This window comes from Leptidea sinapis, chromosome Z (genome assembly GCF_905404315.1).
Source record: "Leptidea sinapis chromosome Z, ilLepSina1.1, whole genome shotgun sequence".
In the NCBI taxonomy this organism is placed as follows: Eukaryota; Metazoa; Arthropoda; class Insecta; order Lepidoptera; family Pieridae; genus Leptidea; species Leptidea sinapis.
The window spans coordinates 2,186,188-2,206,167 of NC_066312.1; the positions used below are offsets into that span (position 1 = coordinate 2,186,188).

Genomic DNA, 19,980 nt, shown 5'->3' on the forward strand with positions numbered 1-19,980 from the left:
TACATACAAGTCCATGTCAGGTACATACAAACTCATTTCATCCATGTCAGGTACGTACACAAGGGCGGGCGACGAACGAAACGAAAATTTGTTAAACACTAGTTCATTACTATGTATACTTCATCAGCGTCTCTCAATGTGCTCGACGTGATCGCACCTGACTCCTATTAGTGCAACGTTTCATTGGCACGGACCCGTTGTAACACCGTCGTGTCGGTCTTAATCGTATCGAAAACTGCAACGATCACATTCGAAACACAAATTTCTTCACGTGTCGAGGAAAAGTCGAGCGGCGTGATATCAAGAGACCGCGGCGGCCAAGCGACCAGACCACTTCGCCTGATCCATTGAGTGCCATACTCTTCTTGGAGATACTGTAATAATAACTACTCTAGGCTACGATGGCTCGCTAGTGAAATTGTTGGGCAAATAAGACTAAACATCTTATGTCTCAAGGTGATGAACGCAATTGTAGTGCCGGTCAGAGTTTTTTGGGTTTTTCAAGAATACTGAGCGGCACTGCATTGTAATGGGCAGGGCGTATCAATTACCATCAGCTGAACGTCCTGCTTCTTTCTTATTGACATAAAAATATAACACGAACGGCGTGCGATATAATATATGGTGGAGCACCGTCATGTTGCATTGACGCTGCGCGTAGTGTACTTAACTACTGTCGCTTGTGCAGGCGCATTTCGAGACGGTAACTCCAAACCGAGCGGAAGTGCATAACTTTGTTTGTAATCCCTTCTAGCTGCGCCGTATGTACAATTAATGCGCCCTAGACGCATGTTAACACCACATGAGTAACTAAAGGGTAACTCAAGTGCTAACACTAACAGTAAAAAAGACGTAATTGACGCGAGCGCAAAATTTGCACTTCCGATCTAGATGCGAGTTGACTGGTAACTGAGTGAGTGTGAGATTGGTGGCATCGGTCAAAGGACGGCCCCGCCTTATTTGTATGAGCCGCCACGCAGCTGATAATCTAGCTATATCATTATATGCCATTGGACCGAGGTCAGGGCTATGATCCTAGTTTACTGGTAGAATAAATAAGTCAGGTGTTCTCAAGATTTTTGAAAACATTTAATATGAAATGTTATTTTTACTGTAGCATTTAATTTAAGCGGTTTTGATATTTTATTTTTAGCGGTATCACCGCATTCATCTTAAAATGCATTTATTTTCTCAAAATTGATTCCTTTCGCTTCGGAAACAAATGGCGCTCTGAGAGAGTAGAAGCGGCGGAAGAAACTCTCCCAGCATTTTTTTTGCGCTCTTTTTAATCAAATATATAATATTGTATTGTCATTGCTCTTCTTCATATCCGTGTCAATTATCTTAGGGTTTTTCAACACTATATGTATATTCTGTGTATATGTTAATGATAACAAGTTTGTGATGTTAAGGTGGATATCTAGGCGGCCGTAATCAGGTCAATCAGTACTTCGGAACACCTCATTGATAAAATATACAAAACAAGTGTCGTGCCGTCGTTCTTCGTTCTTGAGATCTTTTAAACCACAGTCAGTAGTATTTAGGTACATCTTCTTTGAATTAAAACATTGACGGCGCTTTGAGAGAAAAAATGGCGCAAGACAATCTTTCACTGTTATTTTTTTGCGCTCGTTATTTATTTAATAATTATATTACATAAATTATTTCTAAAGACTATTAGATTTATTTTTACATAAGAGAATGCAAACGGGCAGAGGCTCAAGTGAGACGCCCATATAAAATCCAAACAACAAAACACCATAGGCCAAGAACGCACCTGCGTTCAGCCTTTTATTATACCTACTTTCAATTACGAGTAGTCACTAACGTTTCTTTGTTATGCGTTTTGAATGCATTAACCCTTTCACATTTCCCAAAGGCATCTAAAATAAATTTTGGCAATCGTTATGTTTTCGCTCGTTAAATAAATTTTGGCTCGAAGCCGACAAAATACCCATCTGTTTGATTCAATATTTATTAAAAATCAAAATTACAAATATTTTCGGATATCTTAAACGTATTCCAAATCTGTATTCACTACTTACTAATACGGTTATTAATATTGTTACAAATCCGCATAGACAAATCACTTGATGTTACCACAGAGTATCATAGACACCTTCTTTATAGTGTTACTATTATCAAATCTTTGTTCGTATCAACAGTTTTTAGGAAGATGTACAAGAATTTGTCATGCGCTTGATATATATAACGCATAAATTATCATCACTGATATTACAAGATTCAGATCAGAGGTCAATAATCCCCTTGGTCTGAAGTTCTATTCTCGACTAAAGCCGTCTAATTGTCTGTTTTAAATGTTACAGTTTTTTTTTTATAATATTGACACACTCTTTACACAAATTATCTTGCCCCAAATTAGGCATATATAGCTTGTGTTATGGGTTGCAAGAAAACGATATATTTATAATATATAATAATATATAATATTGACACACTCTTACACAAATTATCTTGTCCCAAACTAGGCATAGCCTGTACTATGGGTACAAAGACAACGATATATTTAATACAATATACTAACTTAAACATACATAAATACATATAAACATCCATGACTCGGAAACAAACATCCATATTCATCATAGAAATGCTTGCACCTACCGGGATTCGAACCCGGGATCTCTCGCTTAGTAGGTAGGATCGCTAACCAGTCTGCTATACAGGTCGTCACAACAGTGTCTAAATAGAGTTCAAATCGAATCAAAACATTTATACATTTTGGTCATCAAATTACACTTTTGAATATCAAAAGTTATACCTACCTGACTCCATTTTACTATTTACCATAACTTTGGAAAAGCTTTATCTTTAATGAGAAGAAGTGGCAAGAACTTCACTGCCACTCTTCATATAAATGTCAACAGCTTCATCATTTAACAAATTATTAATCTATGTAAAGTGATGAAACAAAAAATAAAAATACTCATACGACTCCATCAGTTTTGAAAAAAGAGTTAAGGAATCCATATTTCTCTCCCATATCCACGCGGAGCTTTATAAACTGCTCCTAGCATGCTAAGAGGATCACCATAGTGGAATAGCTTAAGTGAAATAGATAAGCAAGCATAGTACGCAGAGATCCCAGTCTTAGCCTTCCTTACAGAGAATATAGCTTAGCCCTCGATCGGCTACTGCAAGATAAAATAAAGATTCGCGTTTCTTCCCGCGAGTACGAAAGTGGACCTACAAATACATAATCGCGGGGGAGACTATTTACGATTTCGAACATTCTTTCTCTAATACCCTTTAATATACCTATATAAATTGATATAGCTGACAGTAATGATAATAATATTATGTAAGGGTACCAGTGATTTGTATCCCTTTCGTAGTAATAGATTTATGGGATATAAAATTCTATTATTTCAATTAAATCTAAAATGAGTATGAATTTTATTCGATCACAACTTGATAACAAAACATTCTAAACGAGATCATCGCTATCGGGAGGCTGGCTTGATAATTTACTAGCCATTGCAGTTAATATATCCGTCAATCGAGCGAACCTTTGATTGGGAGTTGTCAAGGCGCCCCTCTCCCCCCAAAGGAAGTTTATATGAAATTCAGAACGAAACAATTCTAATAGCGTGGGATCCAAAGTCGGTCCAAGTGATGACATTTCCTGCACCACAGTTCTTGCGTTACGTTTAAACATCTCAACTTGCTCTGGAAAGTGTCTCGCTGCTTCAAGATGAGCAGCTGTAGCACTATAATCGAACTCCAGGGTGTTCATCAAGCTACCCTCGAAATTATCGTCAGCCTGCATCAAGCCACCTCCTTCACCATCTGAAGCAAGAACGGACAATCCATAACACTTATTACTTATTTTTACAATATGATGGATCAATCGACTTATATACTGTATAGACATATAGATAATGATTTTACAGAAACCAACCATTTCTATCGCTTGGCAAGTAACGATATACCTGTTGAGGATGTACAGGCCAATGGGAATAAAGTCATGACATTTATCACCAATCAAGATGATTGATTATGATGCTAGATTAGATGTGATTAGGTAGGTAGTCACAAAAACAAACTCACCGAACAAGTGGAAGCACATAACTGCTGGGATCAAGTATGGTGTTGTTGTGTTCGGTGGCAGAGGATTGGTTCCCTCGTTCATACTCTTGAAACATGGACGCAGTTTTGCTTCAAACATAAAGGCATTGTCCGTGTAAATACGTCTTAGTATATTCCAGCTGTTTTCCAAGCATTCCACCTAGAATCAATTCATAATTTTTCATTAATGTTGACTTATCTTGAATGTATTAACTTTTTAACATTAGTGCCGATTCGACTAGTTGCTTTTTTAGTTTCGGCCCCTGTGGTTTGATGAATCTAGAACCTTTATGAAGAATTTAAATCAATAGGTATATTTATAATAATTTTATCCAACACAGAAGTCTGTATTCCAAAAATGGTCTTAGAATACTTATATTATATTCGAATTACTATGTATACTAGTATGAAGATTGTATACTAATCACTAACTGACCGGACATACCTATTGTGTCGAATTTAAAAAAAAATGGGACGGCTTTGTGAACATGGCAATTTCTGTTTTGATTACGCCTATCATACTAAGATTCGCAGATGATTTGGTAATATTGGTCGAAAACATCCAATTACATACAATACATGGTAGAGTCTCATAGCGAACAGAGTAGAGCAGTAGACCTCGAGATACATAATAAAAAAACTAAAATTATGATAAACAAACTCAAAACACCAATAATAAACAATTAGCACAAGAACTTTAGAATATGTCGGAGAATACATTTACTTCGGTCACCTTATCTCATTTGAAACATGTACAGAAAAATAAATTAACACACGGATCAAAGATATATAAAGTAAATATTGACCTTTGAAGTAAGTTTAAAGGGTACTTTACCAGTCACATTGAAAACAAAGACCATGAACATATGCCTCACACCCTGCCTCACCTACGCCTGTCAAACCTGGTCCCTTACAAAAAAGCAACTCGAAAGACTCAGAGGCTGTCAAAAACCAATGAAGAGAAACTATATTGGCTACAGCTAAGAGATAAAGGGAAGAACATTACTATTCGTAACAAAACATAAGCTAAAGCTGTGGATACAGCGGATACTGAGACTGAATTGGAGATGGGATGGCCACCTACAGAGAATTAAAACAATTCGGTGGCCTCAAGCAGTCACAAATTGAACCCAAAAGAGATGGGAAGACGACGTGGTAAACGTTGCGAGGAGACATTGGCAGAGAGAAGCCAGGGATAGATACCAATGGAGAAACTTGGAGGAGGCTTTTACCGCCATAGGCGGTCCTTACCTACCTAACTTTTTTATAGGTACTTTTAATATTTTAATTAAAATCACTTAACAAAAAATTGTTTATCTAGTGTTTTAAGTTAAGTATGTAAAATATGTGCATAGGAATAATAAAGCTCTTTTTATTTTATTTTTATTAATATGTGCATTATAGATAGTGTGTATAAACAAAATAACGCACCTGTGGCATGCATAGTCCAAACATGATAGCAGAGAATCCATATAGATTTCCAAGGGCTGTCTTCGTTTCGATGGCTAGAAGAATCCAATCATTTAATGTATCAGCTCGTTGACGATCAGTTTGACATGTGAGAATAGTCACGGCGATCAGAAGACGAAACGTTTCGACCCTGAATGTGAAAATAGGCATTATTTTCATAATATTTTATTCTGCTGCGTTTTTCGCTGTATCTCGTTTTATTTGATTTTTTTTATATTTAATTTTATTATTATAATGATAATAATAACTTGAACTGATAATGCAATTGTTATGTTTACCTTTCTATAATGTCACGTCTTAATGCTCTCCCTTGAGGTAAAAAACTTAGTTCTAGCCCGGAGATACATTTGTCAAAACCCTCAAATTGAATTTCCTCATCCAAAAGAAACTGTAAATCTATCTTGGTTAAATGATTTGCTAATATCCGTGGCCCAGATGTTCTTAATAGTAATTTTATTGTGTGCAAAGTTTCGGATTCTAATGGCTTGGTCAGATTTGGCAGAATGATTTGTGATTGAAAGTTTTCAAGATTGATCCGTTTTGCAACGATGTAATCCAAATTTTCTAGCTGCAAAAGTTTTGCTTCGATTAAATCGTAATCGAAGTGTTGTTTCAAAGTTGGAGTCGTAAGATTATAATCAGACTCAATCCTGCATTTGTTTGGATCACTGTGTGCAGAGCTTTGTGTTGAATCTCCTGATCCGTTGCCAGAATCTGACCCAGATACATGATACAGCCTCTGTAACTCGAGACGCCTGTCGTCAGCTTTAGGCCCATCATATCTAGCCGGTTTTGCTGGAGGGCTAGTAGGTAAATTTGCATCCCAGGTATTACAATTTGAATTAGACTCACTGGAAAATTTTATCAAATGCTTATTGGTTTGAATTACACCATCGGCACTTGCACTTTTTCCATTGGCTATGTGCTGTGCCATATCTATGGGTGTCAGTGAGTGTGAACGCTGCTTCTTGAACGGAACACGCAGCTGCATTCCTGGTTTTGCAGCAAAATGGCTGTACACGCTGTACGCGTTCCCATAATTGCTGTCTCCAGCAGGTGATATGATTGGGTTTGAATCGTCGCTAGAGATATAGTTAGAAAGGGGAATTAATCTATTTGCTGGGTATTGTATTCTTGCCCCGGAAGCTGCGGATATCGGTTTCCCCGAACCCACGTATGACGTTATAAGATCAGCGACTGTGTCGTATGCTTCATCTTCAAACTGATACTGATATCTTTCATAAACAGTTTCAGGGTGTACCACAATCTGAAATTAAGGCAGAAACCACGCATCAGTAACTGTATTCCAACAACCCATAAAGTTGAATTAAAAACGAAGAAAACATGTTATACCTATTTAATAGTTAATATAAATATGTGCTATTCTTTATATTTAACTCACCCTTTGTATAACAAAATGTAAATGTTGACTGTTGCACCGACAACTTAGCACGTAATTGTCTGGTTGTGACGTCGAGTCTCTAACCAAAAACTCTCGATCTTGCTGGAGCAGATTTTCCGCAGCTGTTCGACTGAGAGCGCCATGGTACCATGCGTGGGATATGATCTGGTCAGAAGGCAAAGACAACTCCCATTCCAGAAGTCCAGACGTTGTCATTGCGCTAGTGTCCTGAAAAATATTGTTTGATTACATTCTCGAAGACGCGTTACAAACGCTTTAGAACATGGCCAAATCCAGCTAAATGTCTGTTGCAAATGCTCAATGGCAGCTTGGTGATTACAAAATCGACTACAGCTGACACGGGCTTTTCACATCAATACTAAACTGGACTACTAAGTAGCGGGGCACGCCGCTTTATAAATTATAAAAATCCAAAAGCTATTTTTTAAAGATGATTGACGAAGATGTGTGACGAGGCTGCAGACAATTTCTGCATACATGATGTTTCAGTGGTTTCAACGTCATACTTTGGGGTTGAATAAGTCTAAAGGGTGCGTATGTTTATGAGCACAAACATATGAAATAGAGTTATTCTCACTTGCACAACCAAGCCTCGAATTACTCTATTGCATGAGAATTCTCGAGCAAAAACAAGAGAAAGTGAAACCAGAGGTCTACTGACAAAGAGCAACATCTGATTGATTGACGCTTTAAAGAGTACTTCGGTAGAATTAATCTTATCTTTATATATCTCTTAGCTACCACAGTACAACAAACACATACCCCATAATATTATTGTAAAGATCTTGATGAGAAAAGCTTAAAACCGTTAAGTTTGGTCGGGATCAAATGCTATTCAGGTTTTCCGTACTTATATTAAAAATTAGTTTTATCCTCTACAAACTTTTTGAACATATTGGAGTATTTTTTCTAAGTTTTAGATAGATAGGCGAAATATGAGAGACGAGCGGGAACATAAGGAACAAACATAAGAATGATTAGTTTGTAAGACATTTGAAAACCTTAAGAATTTGAAGACAAGTGTATGCAGCTGTAAGGATGCAGAGAAAATGTCACAAAAATTCGACACCTTGACGTTAGCTGGCCAACTAGACTAATTGTATCATACTACAGCTAGAATTAAATAAATTGCAATATATAATTTCAGTTTAAATACAAGTTTTAAAATAAAATAAATTATTTCTCTTACTACCACGTTATTACTACGTGTAATTAAATATTATTAAAAAATAATTTAATGATATTTAATTACACGTTATTTAACTAAATTATGCTTTGTAATAATATTTTCATTGGTTGTATTTAATACCATTTTTATTAAAATATTGTTTTTTATCCAAACGTAAAATAGCAAGAGGAATAAAATATTATATGGATTTTTGTTTTATTACGCTAAAGGAGAATAACTTCTTGCGTGCGTACATAAGTACCCATACACTTTTTTTATTTAATTAATAAGTTATTTATCAATAATAATAATCACATAAATTGTACTTAATTAACATTACTATTGTGTTTTTTACAGTTAGAATTATTTTTACAGCTTATGAATCTCTGAATCGGATATAATATCTACTTGAATGGAGTTCACTAAATGAATAATAAAATAATAAATCTAGCTAGGTTTTATCGCTCCGAAACTTATATTTTGAGAGCAGCTGGAATATGTTCTAACCCTTATTTTGTTATGTCTAGTTAAAATGCATTTAAAACATTAATATGTGATATTAACGAAGCATGTACAGAAATAAACAACGAATACTTGCTATTTTAGTATGAAGCAAGCAGTTTAAATTCTCCTTTATTTTTTTACATATCTCAACAAGACATTGTGCTAAAGATAACACTCAATCCCGTTATAGAATTGAATATTTTAGCTTTAAAGCGAATGAATAACAATGCACTACAAATATTAGTCACTTACCATATTAGTTCACTGACTCTTTGTGACACAGAATTTGCACTTGTTTTGGTAATATTTTACGTAGACGGGGCTATACGGAGAGGGTGAACAAATCAATAATGGCGCGCCCCTATCATGCTGAACTGGCAATGATTCGTACGAACTTCTTTTTTTATTAATAAAACTTCCTGAGCGCTTATTATAATGGGTATTAAATGAACTACTTATATAAAAAAATTAAATTATAATATGATTTTTATAATTAATGAATATTTATGCATTAAGACATCATAATAAGAATATTTACTTTACTTAAAGTGAAGCGAATAAGTGGAAAAGATCCAAGAAAGTCATATTTCAAATGTACCCAAAAAAATAAGGTACTGTAGGATCCCCGGGCAAATGAAGGGCGTTAGCTGAATCGATTTACGGCTATACATTTACTGTATAGAATCTAGCATAGCTAGGCACGGTCTAGGCACACTTTGTTACTCCACGCATCCTTCGCCGCGCAGGATCCCCCGGGCTAATTGAGAACAGGACCTGAAAGGCATCCATCCTGCTCACATAGTATATTGCGCAAACGGGATAAAATATGAACGGTATTCGCTTACCAACTGCGTTCTACGTGTCAACGGGATAGGCGAAGAAGGAAACATTTCACCGGTGTCCTTACAAATTGATGGAATGGATCTGGAACATATTCTAAAGTGAGTAGAAATTTGTAAAATTAACGTTAAACAACTGTATGTAAGCATTGCTATATTAGTTTACTGTTTTTATCATTTATTTGTTGGTTTTAATGAGTTTGCGAATAATCCTTTGTCTCATTATGTTATTATTAGATTGGTTTATTTTTGAATTCTCTGTTTCATTGATTTTAATAATAATTGTGCACTTTGCATTCAGCATATTTATGCTATAACTACAATTGCCTTTGTTTCTGAGGTTTTTCGCAATTTTTATTTTGTACGTGTTCAGGCTTACGCGAAAATATTATTCATACATAAATCTAATATAGAGTAAATTGAGGTACTATTTAAATTAAAAAGTCTAGTTTTAATATGCTGCTAATAGATGAAAAACGTACTAGAGGCTAACCAATCCCTACTTACCTACTTTAAATTTAATCATTTAATATTAATCATTTATAGAACGCAAAGCTGTTAAAGTTTGTCTGTAAGATCAAGTCTGTTGTAAAACATTGTTGCTTAAATGAACCTTTAGTAACAGTTTCTATCATGTCAGGGATTTCACAGAGATTCTTACTGAGCATGAGAAATATTCCATCGTCTCAGTGAGTTTCATGATATAGCAAGGCTCAGAACATATTACCACTGTAATGAGGAGATAAAGCCGACTTAACATCAGGTGGCAGGTGGCTTATCCGCTCCCTCCGTCATTTTCTCCATTAAAAAATGTATAACAATTGCAATATATTAATTGCAAAATATTATAAGTAGATGAAATATAGAAAAATCCAGAAAACAGTACTGCGCAGTCGTGAAATAAATGCGCAGTTACTGTACGGGTGAACAGTTATGGAAAATTTAGAATTACGTCCTATATATATTGTGCTTGCGAAGAATAAAAAACAAATCTGGTTGTTTTTTCTAGTTGGCCCTCGACGCCTGAGGAAGAGAATTTCCTGAATTCGGTCCTCGAGACTCTGACGAAGTACGACGAGAATGGCGCCCGCTACGTCGACGCCGAATCCGTGATCCTGGTTGTTCACAGACTGTGGGCTTGACAAGGGCTGATATAAACACAATTACGCAGCATGTAATCGTGTTTATCAAACAATTCTTAATTATTTACATGTGTTTGGAATATTTACTCACCTTCTATGACTGTTTATATTTTACACCGTGGGCTTAGTGTCGAATTTATTTGCATGTAAATCTAAATTATATTCTATTAATATATTATGTAGCTCAGTGTGATTATGATGTTTTATTTAGTCCTCCTTATCTTAATTAGATTTATCAAACATCTATATTATAAGACTAAGGGCTAAGCAATTCTTATAAATTCTACAAAAACGTAGGTTACCTACCACTAAGAGTGTTTAAAGAGAAGCATCAATTATGAAAAGTAGCAAACCACATTCACAAAGCACCCGTATTATGGAAACAAACACAAACAAGGAAATATAATCTCTTGTTGAAATTTTAAAACTAAACATCCTTTTAAGTTATTTCGATGTTGCAAAGAGTTTGAGTCAGTCGCAGAAGCAGAGCTATGGATAAAAGCGATTTGCATTTTATATATCTTCATTGTTTAATACTAATAACGATTTCTAATGCCTATTGCCATGAAAAGAGTAAGTTTAACAGTAATTTTTGTTTTATATTTATTTGTAAATCGATATGACTCACAATATATTTATTTTAGCGTTACGAAAAATAGTACGAGGTCAATCTAAAATGATCCAGAAGCCGTTCAGTGAAGGTGTTAGTATATTAAAAAATAATTCAATTTTGTCGCAAAATAGTATGAAGGAAATTCTAATGTTTCCTGATCTAACTGCAGCGAAGACCATGTACCATAATAAGCTACGTCCCAAAATCTCCACAATTTATTCATCGCTGGAAACAGGACGAAGTAAAACTGCATATGCACCAATGAGACGACAAGATTACCTTAGGGACAATCGGCTCGCCAGAGATGCTCTCCCTAATATCACATTGGATGAAATTGCTGCCAATAAACAAAACGTTTTATTTGATTCTATACCTGAATATACAAAGAATATTTCTCTGTCGGAGGAAGCAATTGAAATAGTTAACCATATACCAACTTCAAATTTTTTTCCACCAGTTGTAAAACATTCGGAAAAAATTGAAAATGAGATGCACATTGATGTAATTCCAGAAGATGTTCCACAAATCTCGGTAGTCAAAATTGAACATGGCTTACCTCTTAAAGTGGGTAAAAATACATCTAAAACTTCTGACATACTAAACCCGATCAGTGATGCAGGAGCAGTAAATCCAGTATTTCTAATAGAGCAAATCACACTAACTCAAGCACAAACAACAATATTAAGTAACAATGCATCTTCTGTACCATATATTTGTACGCATCTAGGACAAGCAGAAGCTAGCATTGATGTTCAAGAAAAATATAATAATCTTGATATTCAGGTTTGCATTTTATCTAATGATAGAAAAGTTTTTTCAAAATAAACTATGTTATTTACAAAAGCAAGGTAACTAAAAAGTGAAAATATGTCTTTCTATTTTTTGATGTTGATGGCCAGTAAATCATAAAAAACACAGTGAAGTTTGGTGCTATATTATAACTATAAAAAGTATATTGCACTTACATGGGCCAGCAAGAACTATATGTAACTGTTGTAAATTTTTTGTTGACTTGGCACCAACTGCAATATTTAGTCAAAAATATTTATTTTCCCTTTTTAGCTACATACTTTGATTTCTTTTTTATTTTAAGTTATGAAAAGCATATGGGCTATGGCTATAATTTCATACATGACAAACAACGAAGGGTTGCTATTGAAGTAATTTCTGGTTAATACCAGAAATTTGTGTACATCACCTGCCAATTCAATTAAGACCAAGCATGGTTGATATACATAGTTTTAGGAATTCCAATGGTAAACTTCTAGATTCACCACTAATTTACTACTAGGTAGGTATTTATTCAGTTCCAATTCACTAATAAGTGATTTTTAGACTAATCTGGAGGTATAATTAATATATTTTCAAAAAATATATTTTAAAATCAGTTTATACAAACTGAAATCTGGGGAATTTAGGAACTCCTTTTTGTAGCAAATATTCCTTTCCTAATTATTTTTAAAAGAATATATTTAACCAGATTTAATTTGATCAACATTACTTTAATATACTAGTATTAAATAGAGTTATCATATTAAAATAAACATAATGATATTACAGCCCCCATGGGTTTCTAAAACAGCTTATTGGAACCAGGCATACGAAGATCGATACGAGTCTCTTATGAGAAATCCCAACTGGCCACCTTTACATGTAAGCAAATACAAATTTCTCATTTAAAACGAAAATATAATTAAAAATATATAAATAAAATAGAATGACAAATATTATAAATATTTACTATATATTGCCCATTGTTATGTGACCACTGAGCTAGAGGTTCCGGGTTCGAATTCCAGTAGGTGCAATACATGTATTTTTCCGACTCATGGATGTTTATTTGTTTTTGTGTATGTTTAAGTGTTTATATCGTATTAAATTTATCGCTAGCTTGTACCCTTTGTACAACGTTTTGTATTACTGTGTCCAATATATATATAATATTACATTATATCTTTATATTAATATATTTCTTGTGTGCGTGTGTATGTCACTGAACTCCTCCTAGACGGCTGGACCGATTTTGATGAATTTTTTTATGTGAGTTCAAGGGGAGTCGAGGATGGTTTAGATTCACAATTGAGTGAATTTGAGATTGGTGTGTGTCTTCAGGTGGATTCGAAAATGGTTTAGATTCACAATTAAACTACCTCCTAAACGGCTGGACTGATTTTGATGACTTTTTTGTTTGTTTCAGTGAATTTGAGATTGGTTTAGATTCTCAATTCCGCCCATATAATATAATTCTCCTGCTCATGTTTATGTTAGTGAACTGCTCCTAACGGCTGGACCGATTTTTCAAATTTAAGACATGTGTACAGGACAACGTCTGTTGGGTCCACTGTACATATATCAAAAATGAGTATAACACGCTTTTTATTAGCTTTACCTGTATGTATGTTTGTTTGTATGCGACTTATTTGGTCGCGATTGCGATCAGCTTTAAACGACCAGACTTTCAAACTTCGTAGATTTATCAAGGACGGGTGAAAATAAAATAATAATTTGATAGAATTATTCCATTTTTCAATGTGCAAAATAATATTTTTGTTATTTTATATAATACCTATTATTTCAGGTCATTCTTGTGCCTACAACACATGTTTTTTCTATTTGGAAGAAAACATTTGAAGTAAATCATAATGAAACAGTTCGGAAAATTATAATGAACGTAATCAAGAAACTCCAATTTTATCCAAATCTCACATTTACATGGAATGAAGTATCACATTTAAGCTATTGGTGGAAAAGTACAAATCAAAAAAACCGTATGGTGAGTTATATGACTCATGAAGAGCTCTTTACTCTTCTTGTTCTTAAGATGAAATATAATTGAAGAGCGAGTGTGTACAGATAACGCGTGAGTTGAATACAGAGTTAACGAATGTGATAGTGCTGTGAACTATTTATATTTATTATTGATGACGATAATCCTGAGTTTGTCGATAAAGGTAAACAAATTAAGTCTCAAAATTTTTTTTTGTTTTTTGGAAAAGATCCTGATGGACACAGATCAGTCATTATTAAAATAAATAAAAAACCACGGGATCGCAACTTTAGAACTATCGCGATAATACTGTAATCGAGAACTACGGCACAGCACTACACAGTAGGCGCGCGAGGCGAGGCGTGCGGACTACCGCTCTTCATCACAGGCCCCGACTGCATTCAACTTGTGCGCTAACTGTAGGTACATAAGCGGCAGGACACTGGTGTTCCTTGACATCGACTACTCTAATATACATTGTCGGATTTGATACGACCGGACCATCGGTGGGCGCGGCGTCGTAGGTACTCGGCCCGGTCCGGAACGTAATAATTTTGTGCGATGGAGAATGCGACATATGTATATTTACCAATGGGAGGCCCCTTTGCATAGGATGCCGGCTAGATTATGGGTACCACAACGGCATTTATTTCAGCCGTGAAGCAGTAATGTATAAATATTACTGTGTTTAGGTGTGAAGGGCGCCGCAGCTAGTGAAATTACTGGACAAATGAGACTTAACATCTTATGTCTCAAGGTGACGCAGTTGTAGTGCCGCTCACAGTTTTTGTTTTGGGGTTTTGAAGAATCCTAAGCGGCACTGCATTATCTGCATTTCATCAGCTGACTGTCCTGCTCGTCTCGTCCCTTATTGTCATATAAAAAAAACGATTATGGTCCGGTACCGGACCGCGTCAGATGGTTTGGCCGTACCAAATCCGACCATGTGTATAGCTACATCCTGATCTTGCTTCATAGGTCGTCATCCGCGATGAATGTCTTGACATCTGCTATTGCAGATATCCATGGGCGGCTGTATTTCATTTTAAATCAAGTAGCCTTGAGTTGTCGGTTTGCCCCGTATATATTAAAAAATAACAGATCCTACAAGGATTCCGTGTTTTTACACTTGGAAGCCCAGAACTTAACAATTGATTTAAAAATACAAAACGTATTTTAAGCCTATTAGATTATAAACAGTACTAATTTCTAGAGTCTACGTCGTTTACTTAGAGAAGGAAGATTAGAACTTTCTACTGGTTGTTGGGTCCAAACAGATGAAGCAACGTCAAGTTTATTTGGAATTTTGCACCAGTTTATTGAAGGTATAAATAGCATTTTACTATTACACTTTCTGAATATGAATAAGAGTAAATAAATTGTACCTAATTAGACGTAGGGAGTTGTTAAGATTTATGTGTATCTTTCACATCTTTTTTTCAAATCAACTAAAAGACAAATCTCACATTTATACTAAGCATACTTATATTAATATAGTATCAATAATTAAAAATTACTTTCAGGTCATCAATGGTTGCATTTCAATTTAAATTATAAACCAAAATTGGGTTGGCTCACTAGTAGTTTTACACATAGTCCAACAATAGTATACATTCTCTCCGCTTTGAATATTAATAATCTAGTGTTAACAAATTTACACTACTCCTTAGAAGAAGATCTTGCTGAATTCCAACATAGTGATTTTATTTGGACACAGAGCTGGGATAAAGACAAAACAAGTGAAACTCAACTTAATCACGATTTAAAAAAGATGGATGCACAGAGATTTCCAAAACACGCTGTGTTAACTCACTACCTTCAATATAATTCAGACGATTTTCGAGCATGTGGCCCTCAACACGATATTTGCAGTCAAAACTACGACTTCGCACATAAAAACTTGGATATCAACGATTATAATGTAAAAGAAAAATCTGAAATTTTACTTGAACAATATTCTAAGACTGGTAGCATCTCTCGTCATAATACTATTATTGTACCTATTGGTGCTACATACCGCTATGATGATCCGACAGAATTCGATTATCAATACAGTAATTACATAAAAATTACTAATTTTATAAACAGTAATCATAAACTTTATAAGGCTACCGCAAAATTTGGTGTACCGAGTGACTATTTTAAGATTATAATGAAAAATTATAAAACATACCCGACCGTTAAGGGAGATTTCCTTAACTTTGCTGATATACATAAAGGTACTCCGGCTTATTGGACGGGATATTTTACAAATAGACCACAACTGAAAATTTTGCTAAGACGATTAGAAGGCGCCGTACGAACATCTGAAGTATTATTTTCTTTTGCATCAAGTTTGGACTCGTTTAAGAATAATAATGAATCGTCATCAAATTTAATTAAATATTTAACTAACGTTAGAGAAATATTAGCCAGACTTCAAGATCGTAATGTTGTTAGTGGTACTCTAACTGCTAAAGCAAAGAAATATGTGCTAAATCTAATTTTGAAGGCAACCAAAGAATGTTGGTATATTCAAGAAACTGCAGCCAGTCTTCTTACTAGCAAACCTGGGCATAATGGAAAATATCTTCATAAATATATTTTTAGACAAGGGGAATTTATTTCCTCTTTTAAGACGATTATGCCTGGAGATCAACTATACGTTTTCAACTCCTTAAGTCATGAACACACGGGTGTCATTGAATTTACCTCAAGAAACCCTAACTTACGAGTCATAGACCATAACAAAAAAGATCTTATAATCCAAATAGAACCAAAATGGAGCTACACCGGTGATAAATTGATAACAATTTCACGACAATTTTTTAAAATTATATTTGCAGTTACTATACCACCAATGACGTTTGAACTTTTTAAGGTTATGGAAACTTATGACACGCCTTTCGCTGCCACTGTATTCTGTGGAGGATGTATCATAGATGCTTTTCATGGAGATTACACTTTCCCATTTAATATTCAGCCGATTAAACAAGGTGATATTCAACTTGAAAATTACAAGTTACGTCTTATGTTTGATGAATTTACAGGCTTATTAAAAACAGTTGTAGAAAAGGAAACAAATTATGAAAAATATGTAGTGATTAATTTCGGCGCATTTAAAAGTTCTAGTAGCCAGTCAGGTATGTTTTTGTTTAAAACAAATAGTAGCCAACCACTGGAAGATATTTTGAAGCCATATAGAGCCGGTGTTAGATCGAAAACAATATTAATTATTTCCGGTCAAGTAACTACAGAGTTTAATTCCATTTACGATAATCTATTGAAGCACTCAGTCAAAATATATAATATGTTGAATAATTCATTAGCAAACGTGATAAGAGTGGAAAACAAAGTAGATTACGATGTATCGCCAAAACATAGGGAGTTAGAAATGTTTATGTCGGTGCAGACAATTATAGGAAACGGCAACCCTCCTGAAATATTTATAGACAACAATGGATTTGAATATACTTCTAGGCTTCTGAATATAAGTCGGTCATTAGAATCCAATATGTATCCAATGACCAGCATCGCATTTATACAAGATAGTACATGCAGACTTACTATAATAACAGATCATGCACAGGGAGTAACTGCATTGGAAGAAGGCCAACTACTCATTATGCTGGATAGGCGTGTACTATACAACGATGGACGCGGTGTCAGTGAGGGATTAGCCGACAGTGGTGTTACAACACATACAAATTACATTCTGTTAGAAAATTTCAAACCAACTGAATACTTTGACAGTATGGCGTCGAAGGCTATTGTTGAACTACCGAGTTTGTTGGCAATTCGTTTGGCGAATTCGTTGAATTATCCGTTTGACCTCTTCTACGTGGATAAGGAATCCTCAAACTTATGTTACTATCAGTTTTTACCGTTAGTTAATACTTTCTTTCCGTGTGACATATTTGTAATAAACTTTCGATCGATACTAATTAAAAAATATTCAAAGAAGGTTTCGAATGCGGCTCTAATGATACTGCATAGACAATGTTTTTCGTGTCGTTTGGATTATTATGCAGTTCTTCATTGTGGTGGAGAAAGAAGTTTTGATATTCGTAAACTATTTCGACAAGGAATAACAGCATATCACACCAATTTAGCAGGCACAAGGGAAGGATCAATGGTTTCTCATATAAATTATACTAATCTACCTGTTATGGAATTAATGTCTGTTTTAATTAATTTTTAATTAAAGTATATTAGATTGAAAATCATTGTCTTTTCATTTCGAATATTTTTAAGGGACTGGTGATAAAGTCTAATAAAGATATAATACTATACTATAATTGTAAATTCTGGATTCAAAATGCTTATGTTAAACAAGTCATACATATTTTATAATGATCTAAATTAACAGTTTTCAATAAGACAAGAATACTAACATAAATTAAGGTATTATCTAACTATAGCTGCAATAAGAATAAAACCGCGAGATTATAAATAATAATCCGCATAATGGTCGCAATCTGCAGGTAAGGAAAGGTAAGCGGCGGACCCCACCAGTGCTTAAATTCTCTTTGGACCCTACTATCCCAAAGTCTACATGCGGCACACTAAGAATCAGCGCGCACGAGCAACTTTTGTCTCCGCAACTATTTTGTTTACATCAAGTCTACGGGTTAGTATGAAGGTGCGCGCATGCAGTGACTCGACTTCCGCGAGACTTTTTTGTCCGCGGGTTCGGAGACAAGCCCGCGACGCAACTATCGCCTTCTCTATTGGTTTCAATGTAAGTGTGCGCCCGGCGAAAAATAAAATAAGTTGCCGATCGGCCAGTTGCCACTAACCGTTGTCGCGGCGATATCGTGTCATATAGGTAACTGATAAATTCACGCACGCTTCAAAATGCCGGTTGTAGAAGAAAATATAGATAATAATAGACTGATTGAAGAAGTGGAAGGAAGACCATTGTTGAACAATAAAAATTTAAAAGTATACTCAGACGTTAATGCGAAATCTAAAACTTGGAAAGAAGTTTGCCTGCAGCTATTCCAGGTTTGCGGTCAGCTATCAGGAAAAGTTTTGCACTTCTAGCTAATCGGAACAATTCAAATTTCGAATGTTATATTTTTTGAACAACTGCAAGCTTCTTTAATGAAAAACAAATGGCGGGAATCATTTGTCAATTTTATTTTACCACACATCAAAGTTCTACGTACGCAACGAAAATGGAATAAAGTCGAAAAGATTTTAGAGCGATGATTTTTTTTATTTTTAAGGTTCTCTCTCTCCGCAAGACTGTTCCGCTCGTCTTCAAAATGCTTTTGAGAGAGAAGCGTGAACGGCGGCCGTCAACGAAAATAATGTGGCTAAAATAAGGTGTCATTTTTAGCTTCCGAAAAAGTACAACTCTCACCCATCCTGCACATAGCCCCGACCTAGCACCTTGTGATTTCTTTAATTTCCCCAAAATCAAAGATTTGTTGAGACGTTTTACTTTTACCAATTCCTAAGAGGCAGTGATAGTGTGGTGATAGCGTTCAATCAGCACGTACACAACATGCCTTCAGATCAGTGGTCCTACTGTTTTAAAAAATGAGGAGGTGCTTTCAAGGTTAGAAGGCACAAGTGTGTCTACACAATATGTTGCGTCCCACACCAGCGGCCTCCCACGACTCGAAGGAATCGATGTCACACCATTGGGTCTCTTGCCATCGTCACGTGAAATATCGTTCGGCTCTGAGTTTGACAGCATGGTGACAAGGGCCCGACGGATATCGTCGTTCAAGGCAGCATGGCCCGGCCTTCGCTGCGGTGGCAAGATAGGCCATGGTGACCTATCTTGCCACCATGCTATCTATTTTGTTTCCGGAAGAGCAAATATGAGCATTTATAAACTATTTTGTATAATTTTGCAAAGAGGATGGATCATTTTCCACGCATCTCTAGCATCTTCGCAACCCATTATCGGAAAAGTTCCAAATGACGGTATGATTATGCTTTCATAAAGGCGGCCAATGCTGAAAGCAGAAGA

At 35.3% G+C, this 19,980-nt stretch overlaps 2 protein-coding genes and 1 long non-coding RNA gene across 3 annotated transcripts; 2 read left to right on the forward strand and 1 right to left on the reverse strand.

Moving 5' to 3' along the window:
• Window positions 1–2,006: 2,006 nt before the first annotated feature.
• Window positions 2,007–9,167, reverse strand: LOC126978393 (breast cancer anti-estrogen resistance protein 3 homolog). Its single transcript, XM_050827163.1, has 6 exons — window positions 8,907–9,167; window positions 6,962–7,189; window positions 5,838–6,826; window positions 5,521–5,689; window positions 4,072–4,249; window positions 2,007–3,810 (listed from the first exon to the last, which is right to left on the reverse strand). The coding sequence occupies exons 1-6, from the start codon at window positions 8,907–8,909 to the stop codon at window positions 3,449–3,451; spliced, it is 1,929 nt and encodes a 642-aa protein (XP_050683120.1). The 5' UTR covers window positions 8,910–9,167; the 3' UTR covers window positions 2,007–3,448.
• A 193-nt stretch (window positions 9,168–9,360) lies between these two features.
• LOC126978415 (uncharacterized) lies at window positions 9,361–10,828 on the forward strand. The gene is made up of 2 exons (XR_007732621.1): window positions 9,361–9,595; window positions 10,503–10,828. It is a non-coding gene; the product is annotated as an uncharacterized LOC126978415 (long non-coding RNA).
• A 426-nt stretch (window positions 10,829–11,254) lies between these two features.
• LOC126978887 (alpha-mannosidase 2-like) lies at window positions 11,255–18,195 on the forward strand. Its single transcript, XM_050828002.1, has 5 exons — window positions 11,255–12,031; window positions 12,809–12,901; window positions 13,827–14,021; window positions 15,229–15,340; window positions 15,539–18,195. The coding sequence occupies exons 1-5, from the start codon at window positions 11,255–11,257 to the stop codon at window positions 18,193–18,195; spliced, it is 3,834 nt and encodes a 1,277-aa protein (XP_050683959.1).
• The last annotated feature ends 1,785 nt before the right edge of the window (window positions 18,196–19,980 follow it).